This window comes from Dasypus novemcinctus, chromosome 4 (genome assembly GCF_030445035.2).
Source record: "Dasypus novemcinctus isolate mDasNov1 chromosome 4, mDasNov1.1.hap2, whole genome shotgun sequence".
In the NCBI taxonomy this organism is placed as follows: Eukaryota; Metazoa; Chordata; class Mammalia; order Cingulata; family Dasypodidae; genus Dasypus; species Dasypus novemcinctus.
Window position 1 is genome coordinate 1,983,480 of NC_080676.1, and position 23,808 is coordinate 2,007,287.

Genomic DNA, 23,808 nt, shown 5'->3' on the forward strand with positions numbered 1-23,808 from the left:
TGAAGATTAGTTTTGACTAAGTAACAGGCCGTATGTTCATTTCTAATTGGGATAGCCCACTGTAATCCAGATGATCCCACTTCTCACAAACTTACAGGCTCAGTTGTTTCTTTGGTATTCGAATAAAATGTCTCTATCCCATGTATTGTAGGAAGTCTATTACCTTCTCAAATATCTCTGAGAGTTTCCAGAGACAACTAAGGAGCTAATGTTCCCCTTGATCAGTATAAACTACAGCTGCTGCTCTGCTGTCCTGTTGCTTGATTATTCATTCATCCATCCATTTGTTATCAACAAAAATTTACTGAGGACTTGCGACGGCCGTGGCACTCCCAGAAGTGCCCACTAACGAGTGCTCGTGGCTCCTGCGGCTGCTCGCTCTGACTGCCCTGGGTCATCTGGGCTTAGGACAGTCTCCTCCTCATTGCCGCTGTCCAGCTATTTTATATAAAAGACTTTTACTTAGGTTTTAGAGATACCGGTTTGGATGAGTGTCACGGGAGAGAAGGAATGCAGATGTAGGGTGTGAACACTAACAGAATAATGCAAGAAGAATTGAAAATGTATTTATTAGACATCTTAAAATTCACAGGTCATCTGCCTGTGGACAATTTCTTCTTTATCTTTTATCATTCGATCCTACCTGCTGCCGTCTTTTAGAAATGCCTCTTCCTATCTCTCAAGCTCTTTTTTTTAACATCTGTCCTCAGTCTCCCTGATTTCTCAGCCTCTTAATCCATCTTCCCTAGTCTTTGAAATCTCAAGTCTCCTGTTATTTTATACTAGAGAGCAATTTAGTTATCTGTTTTTCTTCTCTTACTGATCCAAATCACACTCAAAGGCTTTTATTTTTTTTTATTTTTATTTTTTAAAGATTTTATTTTTTATTCATTTCTCTCCCCTTTCCCCTCCCCCCCAAATTAGTCTGTTCTCTGTGTCCATTCACTGTGTGTTCTGTGTCCACTTGTATTCTTGTCAATAGCACCGAGAATCTGTGTCTCTTTTTTTTGCGTCGTCTTGCTGCGTCAGCTCTCCATGTGTGCGGCGCCACTCCTGGGCAGGCTGCATTTCTTTCGTGCTGGGTGGCTCTCTTTACGGGGCACACTCCTTGCCCATGGGGCTCCCCTACGCGAGTGACACCCTGCATGGAATGGCACTCCTTGCATGCATCAGTGCTGCATTGGCTAGCTCACCACACAGGTCAGGAGGCCCGGCGTTTGAACCCTGGACCTCCCATGTGGTAGACGGATGCTCTATGAGTTGAGCCAAATCTACTTCCCAAGAGGGCCTTTATTTGTCTAACCAAAGAAGTCATTGAGCCATTGCTCCCCCCTCCCAGAAGAGCATTTTTCACCCCCTGAAAGGAATTCTGATATCCAGAACAACAAGTTTTCAAATATCGTTTATTTTTCTCCTCACCACACTTCTGTTTTGAAGATATCAAGTCTCTACCAAATTACTAAAGCAAATAGTAATTGGAATAGATAATTCCAATTTTTATCCCAATGAAATTTTTTTCTTGGAAGTTACTAAAATGACATTAAAGTTGATCCAATTGGTAGGGGGGGAGGGACAAGGTAAAAGAATAAGACATATCTTAATGAGTATTAATGGAGGACTAATTCTACAAAATGATTAATTTAAACAACACTTATTGTTCTAGTGGAGGAATGCACAAATAGAGAAAAAAAAAATAGAACAAATAGACCAGAAACATTTTTAAGAATATATACTTATTTAAAATGTGATAAAATTCTAAAAATATCAGAAGAAATACAAGTAATTATACAAGTAATCCTGGACTAAGGAAGGCTTTTCCAAGTATGGTGACGCAAAACCATAATAGGGAAAACAATTTTAACTTTCTGTAAGTCAAAAATGCAGAAATCCAGTGGCAAATTGGGAAAACCATTTGTTACACATATAACAGGAAAAGGAATGATGTCTAATACACACATGAATGCACGCATATTTCTTAGAAATAGATAAGAAACTGTATGCCGTACAACATGGGTGAACCTTGAAAACATTATGCTAATGAGCTAGACCTAAAGGCCACTTATTGTATGATGCCATTTACATGAAATGTTCAAAATAGGCAAACCTAAGAAGGCAGAAAATACCTTAGTGGCTGCCAGGAGCTGGGGGGAAGGGGGAAATGGAGAGTGAATGCTAGTGAGTATAGCATTTCTTTTTGGGGGTGATGGAAATGTTCTGAAATTAGATAGTGGTGATGATAGTACAATTTTGTGAGCATACTAAAAACCAACTGAATTGTACCCTTTGAAAGAGTGAATTTTTTTTTTAAGATTTTATTTCTTTCTCTCCCCTTCCCCACCCCCAGTTATCTGTTCTCTGTGTCCTTTTGCTGCATGTTCTTTTTGTCCGCTTCTGTTGTTGTCAGTGGCACGGGAATCTGCATTTCTTTTTGTTGTGTCATCTTGCTGCGTCAGCTCTCCGTGTGTGAAGCGCCCTTCCTGGGCAGGCTGCACTTTCTTTCGCGCTGGGCAGTTCTCCTTATGGGGTGCACTCCTTGCACATGGGGCTCCCCTATGTGGGGACACCCCTGCATGGCAGGGCACTCCTTGGGTGCATCAGCACTGCACGAGGGCCAGCTCTACACGGGTCAAGGAGGCCCAGGGTTTGAACCGTGGACCTCCCATGTGGTACACGGACGCCCCATCCATTGGGCCAAGTCCGCTTCCCAAAAGAGTGAATTTTATGTTATATGCATTATATCCCAATTTTTAAAAAGATAAATCAGTCCCAATGGGGTATCACGAGAAAACAATGAGTACAGCATGCCAATAGAGAATGCTAAAGAACGTGAACTAAAAAATTTTAGAGTTAAGGCAAATGACTAATAAACATATAAGATGCAAATTAAAGCAACAAGATGAAATGTTTCCCTATTTACTTGCTGAAGAAAAGAAATTATGTATTTCCACCATTGCATAAGGTGTAGTCTAATGGATATTCTCATAATCGTACTGATGAAAGGCAATTTGGTAATATATTCTAAAAACATTAAATGATGTCCTTGAAATTCCATTTCTAGAAATTTATCTCCAAGAAATACTGTATGTCATTTAAAATAAAATAGTACAGTAGTGATAAAGCAGAAAGATGTTTCTGCTGATAGGAAGAGAAACTAAAATGTACACTACATAAAATGAGACAGACCAATAGAGATGCACATGCTGCAAAGACTGGAGGGATACACTACAAAATGTGAGCCATAATCGCCTTTTAGTGATGGAACAACAAGTAATTTCTATTTACTTAGTTATTCTTATCTGTGTTTTCAAAATACTCTATGCCAGATGTATCTTTTGTAATCAGAAAATAATAGCAAAAGCTATTTAAAATAATAAAACTTCAAGTGTGGTAAAGATTTTTGGTGTGTTTTTTTGTTGTTTTTGTCCATGTGTGTGAGAGACCTTAGTGAGGAAATTTCTCAATTCTCCTTCAGTTTCAAGGCTAGAGATTCAGGGAAGGTTCATTGGAAACCGTCAAAAGTTCTGAAGCCTGATTCTCACTCTCTAGCTGCCTATCCGGAATTTCCTTCATTGGAGTCGTATCTTTTCAGGGTTTGGGTAATTGATTGATGGGCAGTTTTATAATATAGACCATTATAAGTTCACTTTTGTGGTTTATCCCTCCCAGGATTCTTCCTCTTCAAGGAAAACTTTTATTTTAGGCTTTAGAGGGGTCATGTTGTATGCAGTTCTTTTTGATTATTGACTTGAATTATGTGCTCGGGATATAACATTTTCTTCCCCCATTTTCCCAGACAGAATCATGAATAAACTGGAGGACAAGCAGGACCAGATGATACCATGAAGAGAAGTTTACAGGCCCTCTATTGCCAACTGTTAAGTAAGTTAATACCATATTTTTTTCTTTCCTGGAGTATACCAGTGTTACTGTTTACCAAGTTCCAGAAACGTAAGCACTTTCTCAAAGACCAGGGTTTGTTCAGTAAGGAATGGCAGTAAAATTTCCCTCTATTTTTTCTTCTAGATGCTTAAAGTATCATTGCCTTGTATATCAGTTGTAATGTAGACTCCATTATAATAATTCTAAGTTGATATGTTGAGCATAATTCACTCAGTAATGGGTGTCAAAAAACATTATTGCTCATTGTTTTGTGATACGATAAAGGGTATTCCAGTATGCCCATCTGTAGGTTCCTAATGGGTGAGGGATGATGTTTTGTGGATTTTGCCACATAGAACCTGTTACCATTCAGTGGCTGTACAGCCTTTGGCTTGGAATGTTACGCATATGTAGATTTGGTTCCCAAATAACAAGTGCTGAGAATGTGATTTCTCCAAGTTTTGTGGTAGAATAAGGAGTGTTCCATTATGACCTTCAGTATGTTGCTCGTGTGTTTTGGGGATTGTGTCCCAAAGTGTCAGTTGCCATTCAGAGACTTTACAGCCTTTGGGATTAGAATTGCTCCCTGGAGAAATGTAAAAGCCAATACCAATCAGTGGGTTCCATGTTCAAATTGACCTACCTAGGCAAGCATTGAGTGTCACTCCAGGTCAGCCCAAAGCCGTGGAGTTGGGAAACTCAAAGCCATTGTTTTCATTGTGCTTGTCAGGTTCTTCTTGAGGTAAATCAAAGACCTGTCTTTCCTATGCTGAGTGGTTCCTTGTTAAATTTTTCCAAGAATGTAAAATGAGAAGAGACTGTGATACAAATCACCAGTGAGTGCTTAGAAATGAACAACTCAGGTTATGTTGCAGCCTCAGTGCTAAGTACAGGCAGCAGAAGTGTTGTAATGGACTCATCTCTTCTGCTGAATCCTAATCTCTGAAACACAGATCATGTTAGTCTCTTTTCAGCCTGGTGGAAATTGCCAGTTATAGGGACTCTCTCATGCTCTTTCTCCGTGTGTTTTATTGGACTGTGGGCTTTTTATTTTTGTTTTTTAATAATAAACGTGTTTGTTAGAGAAAAGACTTTACAGATTGAAGAAGCAGTGTCACTAGTGCTCTGCCTTGGTTGGGGAGAGGAGGTTGAACACTGGGGCTGTTTGAAGGATGAATAGGATTTCACTCTCTTCTCTCACTCAAAGGAGAAGGAGGCTTTGCAGGGAGAAGAAATATGTGGAAATGAGAAAGAGCGTAATAGATCTGGGAGGCAGCAAAATGCTTACTCAGTTAGCCTATGCTGATTGTATGCCACAAAGTTTGCATAATATTACAAGGTCATATATTATTTAAAAGGTATTCTAAGGTTCAGAGACAAGTCTTATGCTATGATAAAGCCCATCCTTCCAACTTGAGCATGCATGAAAGCTAAGGGCTTTTCCTCAAACAACCGGACAGCTACAGAAATCAACTATCTCAACACTTCCATTGTTTGCAAACCTTGATGGGAAATGCAAACACCCACCGATCACTAGTAGCCTGATTTGAGTCTGAATTCTACTTTGTCCAGAACTGGTGGGGCAGAGCACTTCAGCTCTAGATTCAATTAGTTTCACTTCAGGTAACGGTTTTCACAAGTTCAGTGAGATGAAAGCTCTTCTACATAACTTTTTTCCCTATGAAAGTAATTGGAAAGATAGTAAAATGTGTGTAAAATCCTAGATAACTCAACCTATGCAATGTATACACCACATATACAAACAATAGCTCATGTATGTCATTTGTTGCCAGTGGTTAAGTTATGCCTGTATAAACTATTTTAGTTTGTCAAAGTGGTGCTAATGCAAAGTACCAGAAATCTGTTGTCTTTTATAGTGGAGATTTATTTGGGGTAAAAGCTAACTGTTCCAAGGCCATGAAATATCCAAATTAAGGCATTGGCAGAGATGCTTTCTCAACGTCAGCAGCTATTGATCCTGGCATGTTGCCGGGTAGTAAAGTAAGATGGCGTCCGTCTCTGCTGAGATTTCAGCCTTCCGCTCCAGGCTCACTGTCTCCTCTTGAGCTGCTCCATGGGCCCAGCCCCTTGGGACTTTGTGCTTAAGCAGTCCTCCCTCTTACGTGGCAGGATCAAATAGGGTGGCTTCTTTTTTTTCCCCTGTGTGTGTGAATCCATTATATCAGACACAGCTAGGGGATGGGGACTCAACCTGAGTCACACCCACTGACGTAGTCCAATCAAAATCCCTAAAGCAATCTTATCAAGTAATCTAATCAAAGGCATTCAGCTGAATTCAATGCAATCAAATGGTGCCACACCCAGAGGAATAGATTAGTTTACAAACATACTATTTCTTTTTTTGGGATTCACAAACTGTCCATTAACAGAAAATCTTTTTGTGGTATCTAAATGGATTTGGTAACTGAAGTCAATGCAAACTTAATATGTTATTTTCCGTAACTCAGAAAACTGATTTTTTTTTTAAATTTGAGGGGAAAATGATGTAGTGCTCTTATCTCGTCACATAACAAACCACCCCAAAACTTTGTGGCTTAAAGAAATGACAGTAATTTATTTTGTTCATGAATCTGCAATTTGGGCAGGGCTTGGCAGAATCTGCTGGTCTCTGTTCTGTAGTGTCTGGGGACTGGGCTGATATGGCTCCAGTGGGTATGGGCCGGAACAGCTGACCTGGTAGGACATCTCCTTCTTCCAGAGGCTTGTTTGTTTGTTTTTAAGTCTCCTCATTTTATTCTTTATTATATAACTGACGTGTATCTAGCATTTTCTAAAAATATATAATTTGACTAATTTATATAGTTTTGGTTTTCTTCAATTAATTTTTTATATTATATATTAAAGAAGCTTTGGATTATGTAAATGTTACTTAAAAAATATAAGGGATACCCATATGCCCCACTCCCTTCCCCTCCCAAATTTTCCCACATTAACAACATCTTTCATTAGTGTGGTATATTTGTTACAATTGATGAACACATTGAAGCATTGCTACTAACCACAGACTACAGTTTACATTACACTTTACACTCTGTCCTGCACAATTTTGTAAGTTATAAGAAAATATACAATGGCCTTTATCCATCACTGCAGTGTTATGCAGGACAAATCCAGTGTCCCAAAAATGCCCCCATATTGTACCTATTCTTCCCTCTCCCATCTCTCGGAATCTCTGGGGGCCACTGCCTTTGCATCAATGCTAAGAGTTCTTCCATTGCTAGATTAATAATAAGTCTATAGTAGAATAATAGTAAGTCTACTTTAGTCCATTTAGTCCAAGATTGTTCATTCTCCGGTCTTGAGGATTTGGGTATGGTGATGCCCACTCTGCTTTTAATTAAAAGCAGATCCCATGGTGCATACAGATGGAGCTTTCTTGCTTGCAGTTGCAGACACTCTCTGTTTCTTAGGATGGGTATTGTCCATCATTATCTACTTGTTGGTTCTAGGTGAGTCCAATGAACTGGAGAGTAGGTGTTGCAACTCTGCTGAAATTCAGGGCTCAACTGGCACATGAACAGACAAAAGATTTAAGTCTCTGGGATATATATTTATCAAGTATATTGCTAATTATAGGTTCAAATAAAAGGGGCAGGAGAGCCATATGTAGAGAACCTATAAATGAGTCTAATTCTATTACACTGGGAACATATATTCCAAAGTGAGGCCTACTGACAGGGTGCCAAATTCCTGAGCTGTCTGCCCTGCTTTTCATTTCCGGATGTCTCTGGAGCCCTTTGGAGCCCTACTGTGCACTGTTTACTGTGGCAGTCAATGAAATACTGCCTAGACTTGCATAAGCCTAACCTCTGGAATGACCTCCTGACTCACTTTGAAATTTCTTAGCCATAAAAACTCATTTGTATTTACCTTTTGGTCAGGGTCTTTTTCCAGATGCTTTGCTAGTTGGTGAATGGTAATAATCCCTTGGAGCCAGGGTGGTTCATCCCTGAGAGTCATGTCCCATGCTGGGGGGAAGGGGTTGGGGAGGGGAGGTAGTGCATTTATATGCTGAATTTGGCTTAGAGAGAGGCCACATTGAAGCAACAAGGAGGGTTTCAGGAAGTAACTCTTAGGCAACCTCTAATACTAGGCTGTTTCAATTTCACAAGAAAAGCTTCATAAGTATAATCGTCAATATCAAGGGCCTGGCATAATGGTCTGTCTTCTTTTACTAGACATTGCCCTTATACAGCAGGGTAGTCAGACTCCTTACATGGCAGCTCACAGCTTTGAGGTCCCAGCAAAATCAACAAAGTTTCCTATGAACTGATCTTGACAGTAATAGAACAATACTTCTGCCACATTCTATTGGTCAGGGCAGTCCCTAAGACCAACCTGGATTCAAAGGGGGGGAATTAGCGTCCAGTTCTCAAGGGGAAAAGTAGTAAGAATTTGCCGTCATCTTTAATCTATCACAAAGCATATGTATTTGTTTAATAAAAAAAAACACACACACGCAATTAATTACTACAGTATATTAGCCAGTTCATAATCATGATCATCATCATTATAGAACAAGGGTTCTTAGCAAGGGGTCCTTGAGCTTGAACTGAAATTCAAAAAACATTTTTCTTGTGGGGACATATTGATGTAGGTGTGATATATTTATTAAATAATATACAATATAGTGTGGACTTAGTAAGGGGTCCATGGTTTTCATCTGACTCACAAAGGGGTCCATAGAACAGAAAAAGTTAAGAACTCCTGATTATAGAAGGTACTCTCTCTGAGTGTTCCAGGCACTTACTGATCAATTTACCTTCATCATTTTATTCATTCCAAAGGTACGTGCTTCAAGATGAAGAAGTGATACAGATGAATAAGTTAAGGACCGGCCCAACTCTGTTAATTTGCTTATTCTAGATATTTTGTATAAGTGGAATCATACACTCTATGGCCTCTTGTGTCTGGCTTCTTTCAGTTAGCATAATGTTTTCTAGGTTCATCCATGTTGTAGCAAGTATCAGTAGCACTTCATTACTCTTTATGGCTGTATAGTACTCCATTCTATGGGTAGACCACATTTTGTTTATGCGTTCATCCATGAGTGGATACTTGGGTTGTTTCCACCTTTAGCTATTGTGAATAATGCTGCTGTGAACATTGGTGTACAAGGTTTAATATTTCACTTTTATGACAACCTGTCTTTACCATTGCTTTATTTTTTGGACTTCATGCCATGGTCTACTATTCAGCATTTCATCCCACCAGCCTTTTAGCCCTTTGGGAAGTTTTACCACATTTTAGAGGATACCTTGTAACAAATGAAGGCATGAGGACCTTTGTGATTCTGTAGAAACCAAATACTGTCATTCATTATTCTTTTTTAGACCTAAGTAATAAATTAAGGGTGAAACTAGGGCCCACTAGAATTCACCAAGAACACCTGGGATTTCAAGCCAGCAGACTAGATGACTTACTTATGTAAAGCAGTTAACTTCAGTGAGCCTTATATTTTAATCATGATATGCCCACCTCTTATAAAAGGTGCACATTGAGTCAGATAACCAGGCATGTAGAATACCTACTGTAAATTTCAGTTCCTGCAGTAGGACTTGCTGTCTGAAGAGATGAGTCAGCCTAATGGGGAGCTCTGCTGTAGCATTTGCACGGGGCTTTCCAATTTATAAGCATTTTTCCATAATTTGGTCCTTGTAGCAATCTTATAAGGTAAGAGGGGCTAATTATCATTGGCCCTGTTCTGCAGAGGAAGAAATTGACCTGGCCAACACTACCTTTCCCAGACCACATTACAATTTTTTAAAAAGTGTTTAATAGTAGAGAGTAAGGAACATCATCACACCCCTCAAGCACATGGCACTGCTGGTGAGGCGCTAAGTAACAAGTTAGCAGATTTGGTCTCTGCCTGGGTGCTGTGTATGGAAATTTGTTACTTCATTGTTAAGAAGGCAAGTACATTTATTATGATCTGGTGAAAATAAGTTTAACATAGCAACATTTATTCAAATAAATGTTGTTGGATATTCTACTTAAAGAGTGATTGATTGACTAACTTAGGTGTTTGCTGTACATCTAGAATCTTTGAATTTCTTAAAATCATGCTCTGTGTTGTTCCTGGTCCATCCTGCTTGCCTACTCTTATATCCCCTGCATGTACTTGGCCAATGCTTTGCTTAACCCAGAGAGCTGTGCACAGGCCCCTAATTTATGCATATGGATTTGGGCTCATAGCCTGTACAGTTAAGAAGGAAAAGTATGCTCTCTTTTCTGCCCTTTTTCTCTAGAAAGTGGGGATTGTGTCTCAATCACAAACTTCAATTATACACTCCCCCAATCCATATTACTTGTCTCTGTTGACACTTGCAGGCATAATGAAAAGCTGTCTGGGGGTATAATTCATTACCTCTTGGAACCTGTTTTCTAATAGGATTTTCTGCCTCTCATGTAATCCTGGAACTAAATAGAAGCTCCTGAAAATACTTTAAAGTAAGCAAATTGTTTTTGGTACTTTCCCAGCTCTAAATACCACTCCTTGCCTACCAGCTGCCCAATGACTTCCTTCTTCCCTCAACTCACTTCTTAAACTAGAAATATCCATATAGTAATACCCCTGCAAGAGATGAACATTTTCCCTCTTTTTCCTCCTTGCTGACCCTTATCCCATAGTTCACCCAAAGTCCCCACCATGGTACCTATGCAGGCCATTTACCCTGCAGTGATCTGAAGTTCTTGTGTGTTCCTTTAAGATGAAAAGCAATCTGACTAAACTAACTAATGGTAAATGTGTGCTTGATTAGTTAAGGAGCGTTAAGGAGCTCCCTCCCTCCTTAAATCTCAGGGATATTTGCATTTTAAAGAGAATAATGTTGAACTTCTTAAACACTATTTTGACATCACTTTTAAATAGTACTGAGTATTGCTGTTTAAACAGGTAAGCTTCCCAGGGCTTGCCTTAAGTAACAGAAGGTCCCTCTGTCTAGATCTCCTTGAGTCATGAGTCTGAAATGATCAGATTATTTCTCTTTCTGGCTTATTCCTTTCCTGATTGGCCAGTGGACACCAGAAATGATCTTCATGTGTCTTAATCTGTACCCTTTATCATCACCATCCAAACCTGAATACCTGAGGTCATCCTTGCCTTGCTTTCTGCTGCCTGGCTGCCTTTGGTTACCAGCTCCCACTGACTCTAACATGTTGTGAATCCATTCATTCCTCTGCATCCCCACCACCTATTTTAAATGAAGGGCTTCCTATATTCTTGCCTGGGCTATTTTAATTGTTTCCCTTTGTCACCCTATTATCCAACCTCTTCTTTTCTAATTCATTCCCATATTGCTACAGAATTAATTGTCTATCATCCGCTGATAATCTTTCTATGGGTTTCCATCATCACCTAGAACAACAGTTCTCAAGGTGTGATCCACAAACCACTGGGAATCCCTAAAACCTTTCCAGGAAGTCCATGAGACCTTCCCTTGGAAGCCAGATTTTCTTCATATTCTTCAGCGAAAACAATGTATCACAACAGATTGAATGCAGACACAGATAGGAAAGCCAGCTGTCCTTATAAGCCCGACATTAAAGAAACTACAAAAATGTAAAACAATATCCACCCTTCTCCACTTCTTTTTGTTTTAGAAGATATGGTTATTTTTCTTTGAAAAATGTTACTTATATTACCATGTATTGAGTTTATTATTTTTTAATTAATATTTTTTTAATTTCCTAGCTTTAATTTTTAAAGAATAAATATCAATAGCTATAACCCATGTAAACACAGGCTCTTTGGGGCCCTTAGTAATTTTTAAGAGAGTGAAGGGATCCTGAGACCAAAACATTTGAGAACTACAGACCTAGGTGGTAACCTTCAAATTCCCTAGGCCAGCGTTCAAGTAGGTAATAGTCTGGATCCAGACTACCTGTTCAGCCTCACCTGTCACCACTTCTCCACTTCACTGCCCCCCCACTCCCCACCACCCATCACTCCATCCAGTAGCTGCCCACACAATGTACTCCCAACATTGTAACTGATATTCCATTCGCTACAAAAGATTTAGCTCTGGGTGTGCATGTGCTTGTTTTTTTGTCTTCATGCTCCTCAGGACTGGGGATCTGTTTCATTCAGTCTCCTATCTCCAGTCTAGTCATTTAGGGCTTGAATAATATTGGGACTCAGTAAATATTTAATACCATATTTTGTCAAATCTAAGATGTCATTGTAAGATATACAGTGTTATTTTATGAACCACTAAGAAAGAAAAAAATGCTGCCAATTAAACTCTCACATGCCATCAATTATATATTACAGTATGGAAACACTTGTATGGATAAAGTCCCAATTATTAGGTTGGATTATGGCTAACTGGGCAATGAACTCCCTGAGTTTCTGCCACTAGATTATCCTTTAGGACCAATTCTAGGCAAAGCCATCTGTATTTCCACCTCTCAGCTCATATGGGCCCTATGGAACAAAGGAATTTCCCTTTGGAAACTGGAGATACAGGACCTGGGCAGCTACTAACTGAATTTGGCTCTTGCATTCTTTCTTCATGGTTTGTTTCCCCTGATAAGTGAGAAGACATTTTCCTTAGGACAAGGAGAGAGAGTTGATATAAATTATACCTGACATGGTATTAAGGTTCAAACAAATGTTGACTCCAGAAATATATGTATTCTCTTTTAGATGTTATATGCAGTCACAAAATATTGTCACTCTGTAAGGGATCTTCATTTGTTTCCTCCTTCACCAGTGAAGTTCTGTCTTTGCTTGCCTTTTACACTGCCTGGTGTCAACCTCCATGGAGAGTAACAGAATGCCAGCAATGGTTTAGGGCTTGGATTCTGGGCTAAGACTTCTTGGCTTACCACTGATTCTCTTCCAAATTATTGTTACCTCTTTCCATACTTAAAAAATACCAATTTGAGAATGCCTCAGCTGGCAAATGGCTGTTAGGCTGTCTGTCTCCTTCCCCTTGAAAATATATCAACCCTGAGGCTAAAGAGTTTATTCTTAAAGAAATAAGAGCATAGAACCAACAGAATGGGAGAAAATATTTGGGAACCATGTATCTTATAAGGGTCTAATATCCAGAATATGTGAAGAACTCCTACAACTTAACAACAAAAAGAGAAACAACACAAATTAAAAAAAAAAAAAAGGGCAAAGAATTTGAATAGGCATTTCTCTGAAGAAGATATACAAATGGCCAGTAAGCACATGAAATGCAATCAAAATCACAATGAGTTACCACCTCACACTCACTAGAATAACTATTATTAGAAAAACAGAAAATAATAAGTGCTGAAGAAGATGTAGAGAAATAGGAAGAACCCTTGGTCATTGTTGGAATGTAAAATGGTACAACCTCTGTGAAAAACAGTTTAGCAGTTTCTCAAAAAATTACACAAAGAACTACCAGAAGGCTCTCTTCTAGCTATAAACCCAAAAGAATTTAAAGCAAGGACTTGGACAGATATTCATACACCAGTGTTCATTGCAGCATTACTCACAATAGCCAAAAGGTGAAAGCAACCCAAATGTCCATCAGCAGATAAACAAACAAAATGTGGAATATACATACAATGGAATTGTTACTCAGCCTTAAAAAGGAATGAATGCGTGGAACTGTATGGATACCCTGAAGACATGTTGGGTGAAATAAGTCAGACATAAAAGGGAGAGGTATTGTATGATTCCACATATATGAAATAACTGCAATATGTAAACTCATAGCGACAGAGTAGAGTGCAGGTTATCAGGATGGGGAAGGGAAATGGGGAGTTAAGGCATAATAGATGCAGGGTTTCTGTTTGGGTGATAGGAAAGTTCTGGTGATAATGGTGAGGAGTGTGGGACATTGTAAGTGTCACTGATCCCACTGGATGGTCTGTTTGGGAGCAGACGGGATGGGAAAATTTATGTTGTATGCATATTTCCCCAATTAAAAACAAGAACAACTAAAGAGACAGTGGCAATTAAATGCAGTACATGAAGGAAAAAAAACCCAAAAGGACATATGAAAAAATTAAAATATAGATTGTTAGTTTTATATCAATGTTAAAGTTCTCAAACTTGATAACTTGACTGAGGTAGTTACATAAGTGAATATCCTTGTTCTTTGGAAATATACTTGGAAATATTATATGTTGAAGCAGCATGATATATGCAACTTCTGAAGGAAGAAGGGAGGAAGTGAGGGAGGAAGGAAGGAAGGAAGCAAGCAAGCAAGCAAATGTGGCAAAACATTAAAAATTGGTGGGTCTTGGTGTCTGGAACTGGGGTATATTGGAAACCTCTTGTATTAGTCAGGGTACTCTAGGGAAACAGAATCAACAAGGGATATCTGTTGATAGTAAGATTTATCAAAATCTCTCATGCAGCCGTGGGAATGCACAAGTCCAGGTTCCACAGGCAGGCTGCAACCAGGGGCTCTGATGAAAGTCCAGTGAAGATTCTTGACGAGTGCTGGGAGATGTGGGCTGTCCAAAGAAGAGCTGGGAAATTCTCAATGCTGAGATCACTTCCCCTTTTAAAGCTTTCAACTGATTGGATTAAGCGTCACTCACTGCTGATGGCAATCTCCCTGACTGATGTGATTATAACCAGCTATCTATGACTTACCACTGCAGTAAAGTCAATGGTGACTAAGGTCCATAAATGCTCGTGTGTTACAGTTAGCCCAGTGCTTGCCTGACCAAACAACGGGGCACAATTAGCTGGCCAAGATGATAAAATAGCCTAACTATCACACCTCTGTACAGGTTTTTTATTATTCTTGTACTGTCCTAGAAGTTTGAAATTATTTCAAAATAAATGGGGAAGCTTGCTATCCTTTGTTTCAACAGAACTGAATTCTACTTTCTTTCTGCTACCAGGTAACTATGAATAAAGTCATTGCTTATTTAAAAAAAAAAAATGATTGCTTTAATAGCAAAGACCACTTGGCCAGCCTGCAGCTCTCTAGTGCTACCACCAGTGGCTATAATTTTGTCAATGACAAATTTGTTCACCAGTCAGCATTAAGGAAATTAACGACACTGCAATTCAGTGTTTTACACTGGAACACTGACTGGCTTTGATCAGTATTTCTCAAACCTGCCTGTAAATTAGAATCACTTGGGGATTCCCAAGAATTCCCCATGATGAAGGATTATCCTAGAGCAGGAGCTGCTTGCAGCTTCTCTACACACTCAGGCTGCATAGTAGAGAAGTGGATTCTCGAACAAATCAGGTTCAGTAAGGAAGAAGAAAGAGGGGAGAAGATACCAGAGTGTAAACAAGCAGTGTCCACCACAGGCAGTCACATACACTCAAAACTGTTACCAGATCAGAAACTGCCAGAATTTAAGTTTCATGTTACTCTTCAGGATACACTGAAAGTTAGTTTTCACTTTTTTAAAGAATGAGAACAGCATAGGAATGGGCTAGCTAAGGTTATAAAGCAAAGGGAAAACACCAGAATACTCTTGGTTCTGATTGTTCACTGCAGCTGGCCCATTTTAGAACTTATTTTACAGAATATTTCTTCTGGATAATTATTTCGCAAATCAAGAATTTGAGGTTGTTTTTCTTCATTTTCCCCCCATTATGAAGAGGTTTGTAAATGTTCTGTAGGGAGGACAGGTTTCTTTAGTTCTGAAGGGTAAATCACTCACACAGAAAATGGGCGGTAGTAACGCTTTGAAAGGTAACATTGACCAAGGGAGTTTAGGCATACTACGTTCTTAACAGTGTCAGGCTCATGTACTGTCTTCTGCTTTGTAAGTCGTGATTTGACATTTGCACAAGCCAATAACTCCTCTGCAGATAAAACAAAACATTAATAAGAATTCTCATTGTAAGTAAAATAAGTGAAAACTGAGGGAAAAAACATTTTAAAGAAATTCAATTTTAAGGCTTTGTAGTTCATTCTGTTGCACAGTTGTCAGGAATGTAGGTGAGGAAAGTCATTCTTACACTTAGAGCTGTTGACTTATGCAAAAGTTTAAATGTCAGCTCTTAATGAGTAAATTCAGTATTCTATACTTTTGCTAAAATACATGGTTGGGAAGAGTGTAGGTTTTGGATTTAGAGGGTGTGTAATATGAGCTCTCACTTCCCCCCTTACTAGTTATGCGACTTTGCACAGATCATTTAACCTCCCAGAGCTGCCTTGCTTCCTTCACAGTCATACATGGATGAGAAGTTAAACATCTACATTGAAGAGTGTTGGGAGAGTTAAATGAGAAGGGTATTAGAACCTTTCATAAGTTATAAAATGACTTCCAGCATGGAAAAATGGGTTGTTGTCTTACTGTTGTCCTTAAATAATTTAATTATTTCTCGTTAGAGTGTTGTACTATAGTTGAGCAAATACCGTTTAAAAAGAAGCCTGTCCTCTCCCAGATTCTAACTCAGTAGAATTAATGCACATAAACCTCATTACAGGAGGCTGCTATAACCAGGGCTTGTCTTGCTTGGCAGGTTTTGGTAAAATTCTGGGAGATTTTTCTGAAAAAGGGAAGTTTGAGAAAAAAAATTTAAATGAAGAAAAAGGAATTTGAGGGCAGCTTCATGTTGGCTTTGTAATTAAATCTTCCCTGACAGTTTTCTGAAAAGTTTAATTACTACCTTTACAAATGTACTGTACCTTCGGGGTTCTTAGGGCCAGAACTTGAGACACTCCCAGAACCCAGGCACGCTGCCCTCTGAGGATCTTCCTTCCTTCCTCTCTGTTCCTCATTTCCCTTCCCTTTCTCTGGGTCAGCTCCTTCAGGCGCCTCTCTCTTCTCATGGATCTTCCCTTTAGAAGTGTCCTGACAGCTCCTCACAAGTGAACACCTTGCCTTTGCTCTGGGTGCACAGAATGTCACCCATTATCCTGCGAGCTTGGGCCAGTCTCATTCCTTCCCCAGTGTCTTAAGTTTTCCCATTTGTAAAGGGGACATGTATACTGGTTTCCCACAACTTCCATAATAAATTACCACAAATTTTGTATCCTCAAACAGCAGAGTTGATTCTCTCACAGTTCTGGAAGCCAGAAGTATGAAATCAAGGTGCTGGGCTGTGGTTCCTCCAGACACTAGGGAAATCCTGCCGCCCCTCCAGCTCCTGGTGGTCCAGGCGGGCTTGGCCTGGCCTGCATAACTCCAGTCTCTGCCACTGTCGTCACGTGGCCATTTTTCCTTCTCCCTGTGTCTCTCTTCTTTTTGTCTCTTACAAGGACACATGGCATTGGATTTAGGGCCTACTCAAATAAATCCAGAATGACCTCATCCCAAGATCCTTAACTTAATTACACCTGCAAAGACCCTTTCCCCAAATAAGGTCATAGTCACAGCTTCCAGGGATTAGCCCGTAGGCACGTCTTTATAGGGACTGCCGTTCACCGGACTACAGCATGATACTGCCTACTTCATAGAGCTGTTAATATAAATACATGGAGCACGTAACGCAATTCCCCGTTCAGGCTAGCTGCTTAAGAGGGGGCAGGGTATTATACCATTATTTTGTTTACTATATCTGGCACCTGCAAGCCATTAACACAAAGTAGGTGTAGGTGCTCAGGATATATTTGAGAATGAATTATTATATTTTCATTCTGCAATATTTATTAAAACATGTTTGAGTGCCTACTGTGACTCAACCTTAGGACCAGACTGTGAAGATACAAGAAAAGCAAAAGTAGACATGGTCCCTACCCTGTTAAACTAACCATGGAGCAGACAAGCCTAAAATAATCAACTTGAAAAGCATTACACAGGAGGCCCTAGGGGCGTTTGACCTAGGTGGGATGGCCAAGGAAGGCTTCTTTGAGCTGGGGTCTGGACGATGAAGTGTTAACTAGACAGAGAGAAGGGCACAGATAGCCCAAATTTCTGTCGTGGGAAGAGGCGTGGTGAGTCGGGGATTGAAATCTGAGTCAGGCCAGGGCAGCTTTCAGGGAAGAGGGTGCAGTAGAATAAGGAACAAATGCAGAAGAAGAGGTAGGTGGAAGTTAGATAGAGCAGGGCCTTTGGGCCACATGAGGGAATTTTGTGTTAATGCTAAGAGCAATTGGAAACCAATGAAGGAATTAATTAAGAAGCAGCTTGCATTTTAAAAAGATCAGTCTGGTGCCTAGACAAAAATGGATTGGACAGAGACCAGGTTGATGCAGGTAAATAGTTAAAAGGTCATTGCAAGGGAAAAGAAAGTCATTGCAGCAGTTCAAATGAAGAGAAGGGGCTGCTCAGGCACGGGTGGTAGTGGTAAGAAGAGAGAGGGAAAGATTGGAAATATATTTTACATAAAACATACACTTTATTTAAATTGATTTTTATAAATATATAAAAGATAAGCTGGATGTGATGGATTATGGAAATAAAAATAAGGAAGGCATTTAAAATAAATCCAAGATTTCCAGCAACTAACTGTATTGTGGTACCTTCACTGGGGTAAGGACCAGGTTTTATTTTATTTTTGGTAAGAGTTGGGGAGGGAAGAGCAAATTTAGTTTAGGATATGTTGAGTTTAAGGTGCTGTTGAGACATCCAAAAGGAGTCCTCCAGTGAGCAGCTGTGCTTTTAAGTTAGAAGCTTAGTGGAAAGACCTGAACTGAAAGAACCCTCTGTAAAGAGTATTGGAAACTGGGGCTGCGGAAGCTGGGTGCATTAATCTGCCAAAGGGGTGCTGATGCAAAGTGCCAGAAATCTGTTGGCTTTTATAAAGGGTATTTATTTGGGGTAAAGGCTTACAGTTACAAGGCCCTAAAGAATCCAACTCATGGTTGCTTTCTCACCAAAGTCAGTTGCCACGTGCTGTGAAGCACGATGGCGGGCGATCTCTGCCTGGTCTCTCGGGCCTTCTCAGCTGCTCAACTGCTCTGTTCTCTTCGACTGCAAACTCTCAGGCAAATGGCTCATTTCTCTTCTCGTGGCTCCAGGATCAAAGCTGACAGAGCTCTCTCCTCTTCTGTCTATCTTCTGTGAAGGTCCGTTTATATCAACCCACCAAGGGGACAGAGCCTCAACCCTGAGTCATGCCCTACTGAATCAAAGCCCTAATCGTAATAGGTAATTTAATCAAGACATGTCAGCTGAATCTAATAAATCCAAAGGGTATTGCACCCAGAGGAACAGATTAGATTACAAGCATAATCCCTATTTCTGGGATTCATAAATATTGAACTGTCACACTGGGGAAAGAATGTAGAGAGAGAAGAGGAAAGGGCCTAGAATCAAGCTTTGAGAAAAGCCAAAGGGGAGGGAAAACAGTCTGCAAAAAGGATAAAAAGGCAGCAAGAGAGGTAGGAGAGTAACCTGAAGGTGCGACTGTTCCGGAAGCCGGAGAAATAGGAAAAAGGGAGTGGGGAAGGGTGTGTTGAGCAACATGAAGGTCTTGGGGATTTTAGTGGAGCTGTACCGGTTATGGACAGGACAACAGAAGGGTGACAAGTGAGTGTGGGGTCTGAGGAAGTGGAACCCCTGAGTTTAGGTAGCTTTGAGAAGTTTGACTGTAAAGTGAGGGCAAAAGAGGGCTGTGGCTGACAGGGGATAGAGGACTGAGGGGCAAGGTTTAAAAAAAAAAAATGGACGCAGCATGACCTGAGCTGGTGTACAGGCTCCCGAGGAGGGCTTGTGGGCACTGAGTGGTGAGGGGTGTGAGCGTCACAGGATGTGAGGTGTGCAGGAATGCTGTGCCCCCAGGCACGCACGCTCCAGAGGCGGCTCCCTGTGCCCGTAGGAACCTGGTGCCCAGGATGGCGTTTCCTGCCTTGCCAGCACTGCCTGAGCTGGTTACGTAAAAATGCCATGTTCGATGAGAAGAGGCAAGGAGATTCCGCTGTCCCCTGTCCTGGGATGAGTGAGTCTGGTTTCACCGAGCATACGTGCTTTAGTGATTTCCCTGAGGTGTTCTCTCAAAGTCGGACAGCTGTCTCCCAGGGACGGAGCCCAGGTTCTATGCCTGCAGCTGCGGGATCTGCTAATGTAAGTGCCTCAGAATAGGACCCTGGACCCCTGAGATAAAGAGAACCGGAGTTTGAAATGCTTAGGAAAGATGAGGAAATGAGAGTGTGTCTGCCTTCCCCAGAGGGCAGAGAAGCAAGTGACCAGGAATTGCCTGCAACAGAGATCAGGAACCAGTACTGAGCCCCAGGAATCTGCTAGGCCATGCCCTGGTGTAGTGGCAGCAGGAAACGAGTGAGAGGGTAGGCTTGGAAGCTTAGTCTTAGTTTGGCTCCCTAGAAACAGACCTGAACCCTGAGATGAGCCACGTATTAGGAAGCCTTCCCAAGAATAACCACTGGGGGAAAGGGATGGGAGCCCAGCAAGGATGTGATCCCAAGAAAATCCCGCAGAGGTGAGCTCTGGCTTGGTCTCTCTTAGGAGCTCGGGAAGAGCCCAAGTCCTGCCCTCTCTCCACGTGTGTGAGGAACTGGGGTGTCACCTTCCTGTCTGCTAGTCATTGGTTAAGGGCACTTAGGATGTGCCAGGCACTGTTTAAGCTCTTTGAGTTAGTGACTCACGTTAGCTCTTTAAAACATGTAACACCTGCAAAGCTCTTAGAATAGTGCGATCAGTGTTGGTTGATATTATTCCCACCATCTTCATCCTTCTTTTCCCTACTCCTCCCATTTCTCTGAACATAAAGTAAACCTCATCTCTCTTCCATTCCTAGGATCATGCTCTCATTCTCATGCATCATAATAGAATGACAGACTTTTGCATCTCCCTCCTCTGCCCTAGGAATCCCCCTCCTAAGTCTCATTCTCTGAGGACCAGAGCTGATTATTAAGCAATCCATCAGGCAGCCCCTCGGTTACAGATGTAATTGGAATGCCCCTGGGATGTCATCCCATGGGCTTAATTGTGATGATAAATGAGAGTGACCAGGTATTTTATTCTTTCCCTGGAGATGCGGCTCTTATAGATGTGATTTGCTCAGTAGCATTTTCCCACAGATAAAACTTTGGCAGAGTCATTGACAATCTGAGAATACAGATTTCTTCATCAATGGATTCATAGAAGATAAATTTCTGAAAACTAGGAAATTATTTATAGACTTCTGAGAGAATTGTAAGTATAATTATAAAGGAAAGAGGGCAGTCTCTGAGCAGGACATCTGATTGTTCTTATGAAGAAACTGGCCCCAGTTTTAGAAGAAAATATTCCTGTATGTGCCCCAGGGAATTTAGATGTTTACCCTTTGAATACTGTACAAGAAGCTAGATGTCAAGTAATTTTCATTTTCTTAGAAAAAGAAGAGGTGGAAAAGGAGGCATCAGATAAGCAGTTGCTAAATCTAGAGAGAAATTAGAAGACCAATGTGTTTCCATTTGTTTCCTTGTTTTTTTTTTCTTTCGTTTTCCAGGATAGGATCTTTATTCCTTAGACTATGTGGAAGAGTAATAAAGTCATAGACTTTCAGAACAGGGAGGAAGGTCCTTTAGTTACCCCTACCCCATTTAACATAAAGAAACTAAGACCCCTCCCCAGAGGATCCAAGCCTGGTTGATAGGAAAGCAGAGGCTCAGACATGTCCGGGACTCTTGGTGCAGTGCTCCTTACGTCCTCCTCCCCTGCCGCTCTCCACCTTGCCTTGTATGCTGTTCACTTGCGTTTTCTTGTTCTTTCTCAAGCACTCCAACTTACTCCCAGCTCGGGGCCTTTGACCAGTTGTTCTTCCTGAACTGGCGTGTCTGACCACAGCCCCCTGACCTCTCAGGCGCTCCCCTCGCCACCCCATCTGCACTCGCCACCGGGCTCTCTGTCACATCACCATCCTCTGAGTTCTGCATAGCACCTGGTCTTTCCTGAAGCTTTTCGAGGCTCTAGGTTTGTTCAGTGCCCATATCTCCCGCTGGAACACCAGCTTGCCGAGAGCCAGCACAGGATTCCCAGCACCCAGAGCATTACTCAGCACGTTGGAGACCCCAGCAGGGGTGGCATTAAAGTGGAATGCCCTGGACAGAGGATCAGCGGGCAGGTTTGTTGCGTGGTCTCTGTTGTCAGGTGAAACTCCATGTAAAGAGAACTGGAAGTATTGGCTAGTTTGGCGCACTGTCCTGTAGAAATATAATGAAAGCCACATATGCAACTTTAAACTTTCTGAAGGCCACATTAGAAGAAGTGAAAAGAAATAGGTGGAATTCATTTTAATAATATATTTTATTTAACCCAATATATACGAAATATTATCATTTCAACATGCAATCAATAAAAATATTAGTATTACATTAGAAGTAATATTACATTCTTTCTTTCATACCAGGTTTAAAAAATCCCATGTGGGAGCAGATGTAGCTCAAGTGGTTCAGCGCCTGCTTCCCAAGTGTGAGGTCCCAGGTTTGATGTTGGGTACCTCCTAAAAAATAATACAAATGGAAAAACCAGCTCTCATTGGGGAGCGCATGTAGCTCATTGGTTGAGTGCCTGCTTCCCTTGTCTGAAGTCCTGGGTTCATTCCCCAGTACCTCCTAAAACAATTAAAATCCCATGTACATATTTACAGAATATCTCAATTTGGACACTAAATTTTCCTCAGAAATACTTGACTGACATACTTAAAAGTATTCCAATAACTCCCTTAGTTTTCCTTTTTTAAATTTAAATTATTTAAAATAAAATAATTTAGTTCCACAGACAGTCTCCCTAGCAATGGCATTTCAGGCTCAGAGCCATGTCGGCCAGAGGCTACTCAGCTCGACATCTGGTATGTGTGCCTGTTGGTTTCAAGTTCCTTAGTCCTTCCCATCTTGTGCCAGCTCTGTGGGTACAGAAGCAGGTGTGTGGGGCCCCCCAAGGCAGGGCAGCAGGGCCTGGGGCCAGCAGCAGCGACAGTGGCTGTGGTACATCTCCTGCGTGGCCAGCACGTGCAGGGAGAGGAGCTGAGGGTAAAAGGGTTTATCCTGATTTGTTCCAGGAGAAGGGCAAGGCAGGGGATTCTCAGTGCCCACAGAGAGTATGCAGCCAGGGTTGAGCACACACGCAGGGGCCTGCCTGCAGGCTTACTGGGGCAGGCCACGTCAGACTCGCCACCCCTCGGCCTGAAGGGAGAGGGCCTGCCTCCAGAACAGCCCTCGGGGGTGGCCGTGGCGAGTGCCGTGTCTCAGCAGGCACCCCTCGAGGCGCCAGGAGCTGTCTGCCCAGTGAAGCTTCCTTCTCAGGTCCTTGGCGAGGCCCTCAGCTAAGAGCATCCCTCCTCAGAGGCGTGTCTCAAGGACTCATCCCGTCAGGAGACTGTGCCGTCTCACGCTGACCTCTGCTCCTTTCCCTCGTCACATCGCTGATTCCCGGTCCAGTCCCGCACTGCTGTCTCTCCCCCGTTACCAGGGAGCTTGGGGACGCGGGGCGTAGAGGTGTTACTTCTCACCGTTTTCCTGTACACGGGCCAGGGGTCCTGGATACCATGCTGATTCTACCAGCAGCTCCAGAGGAAAGTATTTCAAGATGTTTGTGTCCCTTGGGAGAGGAACAAGCTTCAGTGTTACACCCTGGAACATCGGCTGTCAGTCGCAGACTTCTGTTACAGCTCTCACTACCCAGTGACAGCTCTTCCCTGCTAAGGATATTAGCAGAGGGCTGTAATTGAGATGTCCAGGGCCCACATGCCCAGGCATCTCTACTTTAAGCCCCTCCCTGTAACCCCTGGGTGGCACCAGAACATTCAGTATCCTTTTGTTTTTATTATCCTTCAACAGACTGTTATAAAGAACCTATTATGTGCCAGGCATTGTGCTAGACACTGGGAATGAGAAGACATGACCCGTCCTCCAAGAACTCGCAGGCTAGTGGAGAGAGGGGCTTCACACAGAGCAATATAGTACAGACATGCTTCATTGCAATCCTTTATTAGACAGAAGGTCTGCTGCATGTACAGCAATGTGGAAAACGCTAAGGATACAAAGAAATAGAAGGCATAATCTCTGCTCTCCAGAGCCTTCCAGTATAATCAAAAAGACAGGAGCAGAATATGAAGAGAGA

General features: G+C 41.5%; 1 protein-coding gene across 6 annotated transcripts in view; it reads left to right on the forward strand.

Annotated features, from left to right (window-relative positions):
* Positions 1 to 23,808, forward strand: part of LOC101441506 (transmembrane protein 108) — a 438,561-nt gene that overhangs the window by 182,477 nt on the left and 232,276 nt on the right. For 3 of the 6 annotated variants that reach the window (XM_071214504.1, XM_071214505.1, XM_071214507.1), the window contains one exon: positions 3,794 to 3,879. In XM_071214504.1, the coding sequence (XP_071070605.1) occupies positions 3,840 to 3,879 (40 nt within the window). In that variant the 5' untranslated portion in view covers positions 3,794 to 3,839. The remainder of the gene's footprint in view (positions 1 to 3,793; positions 3,880 to 23,808) is intronic. The other 3 variants (XM_071214503.1, XM_071214508.1, XM_071214506.1) reach the window with 1 other exon arrangement.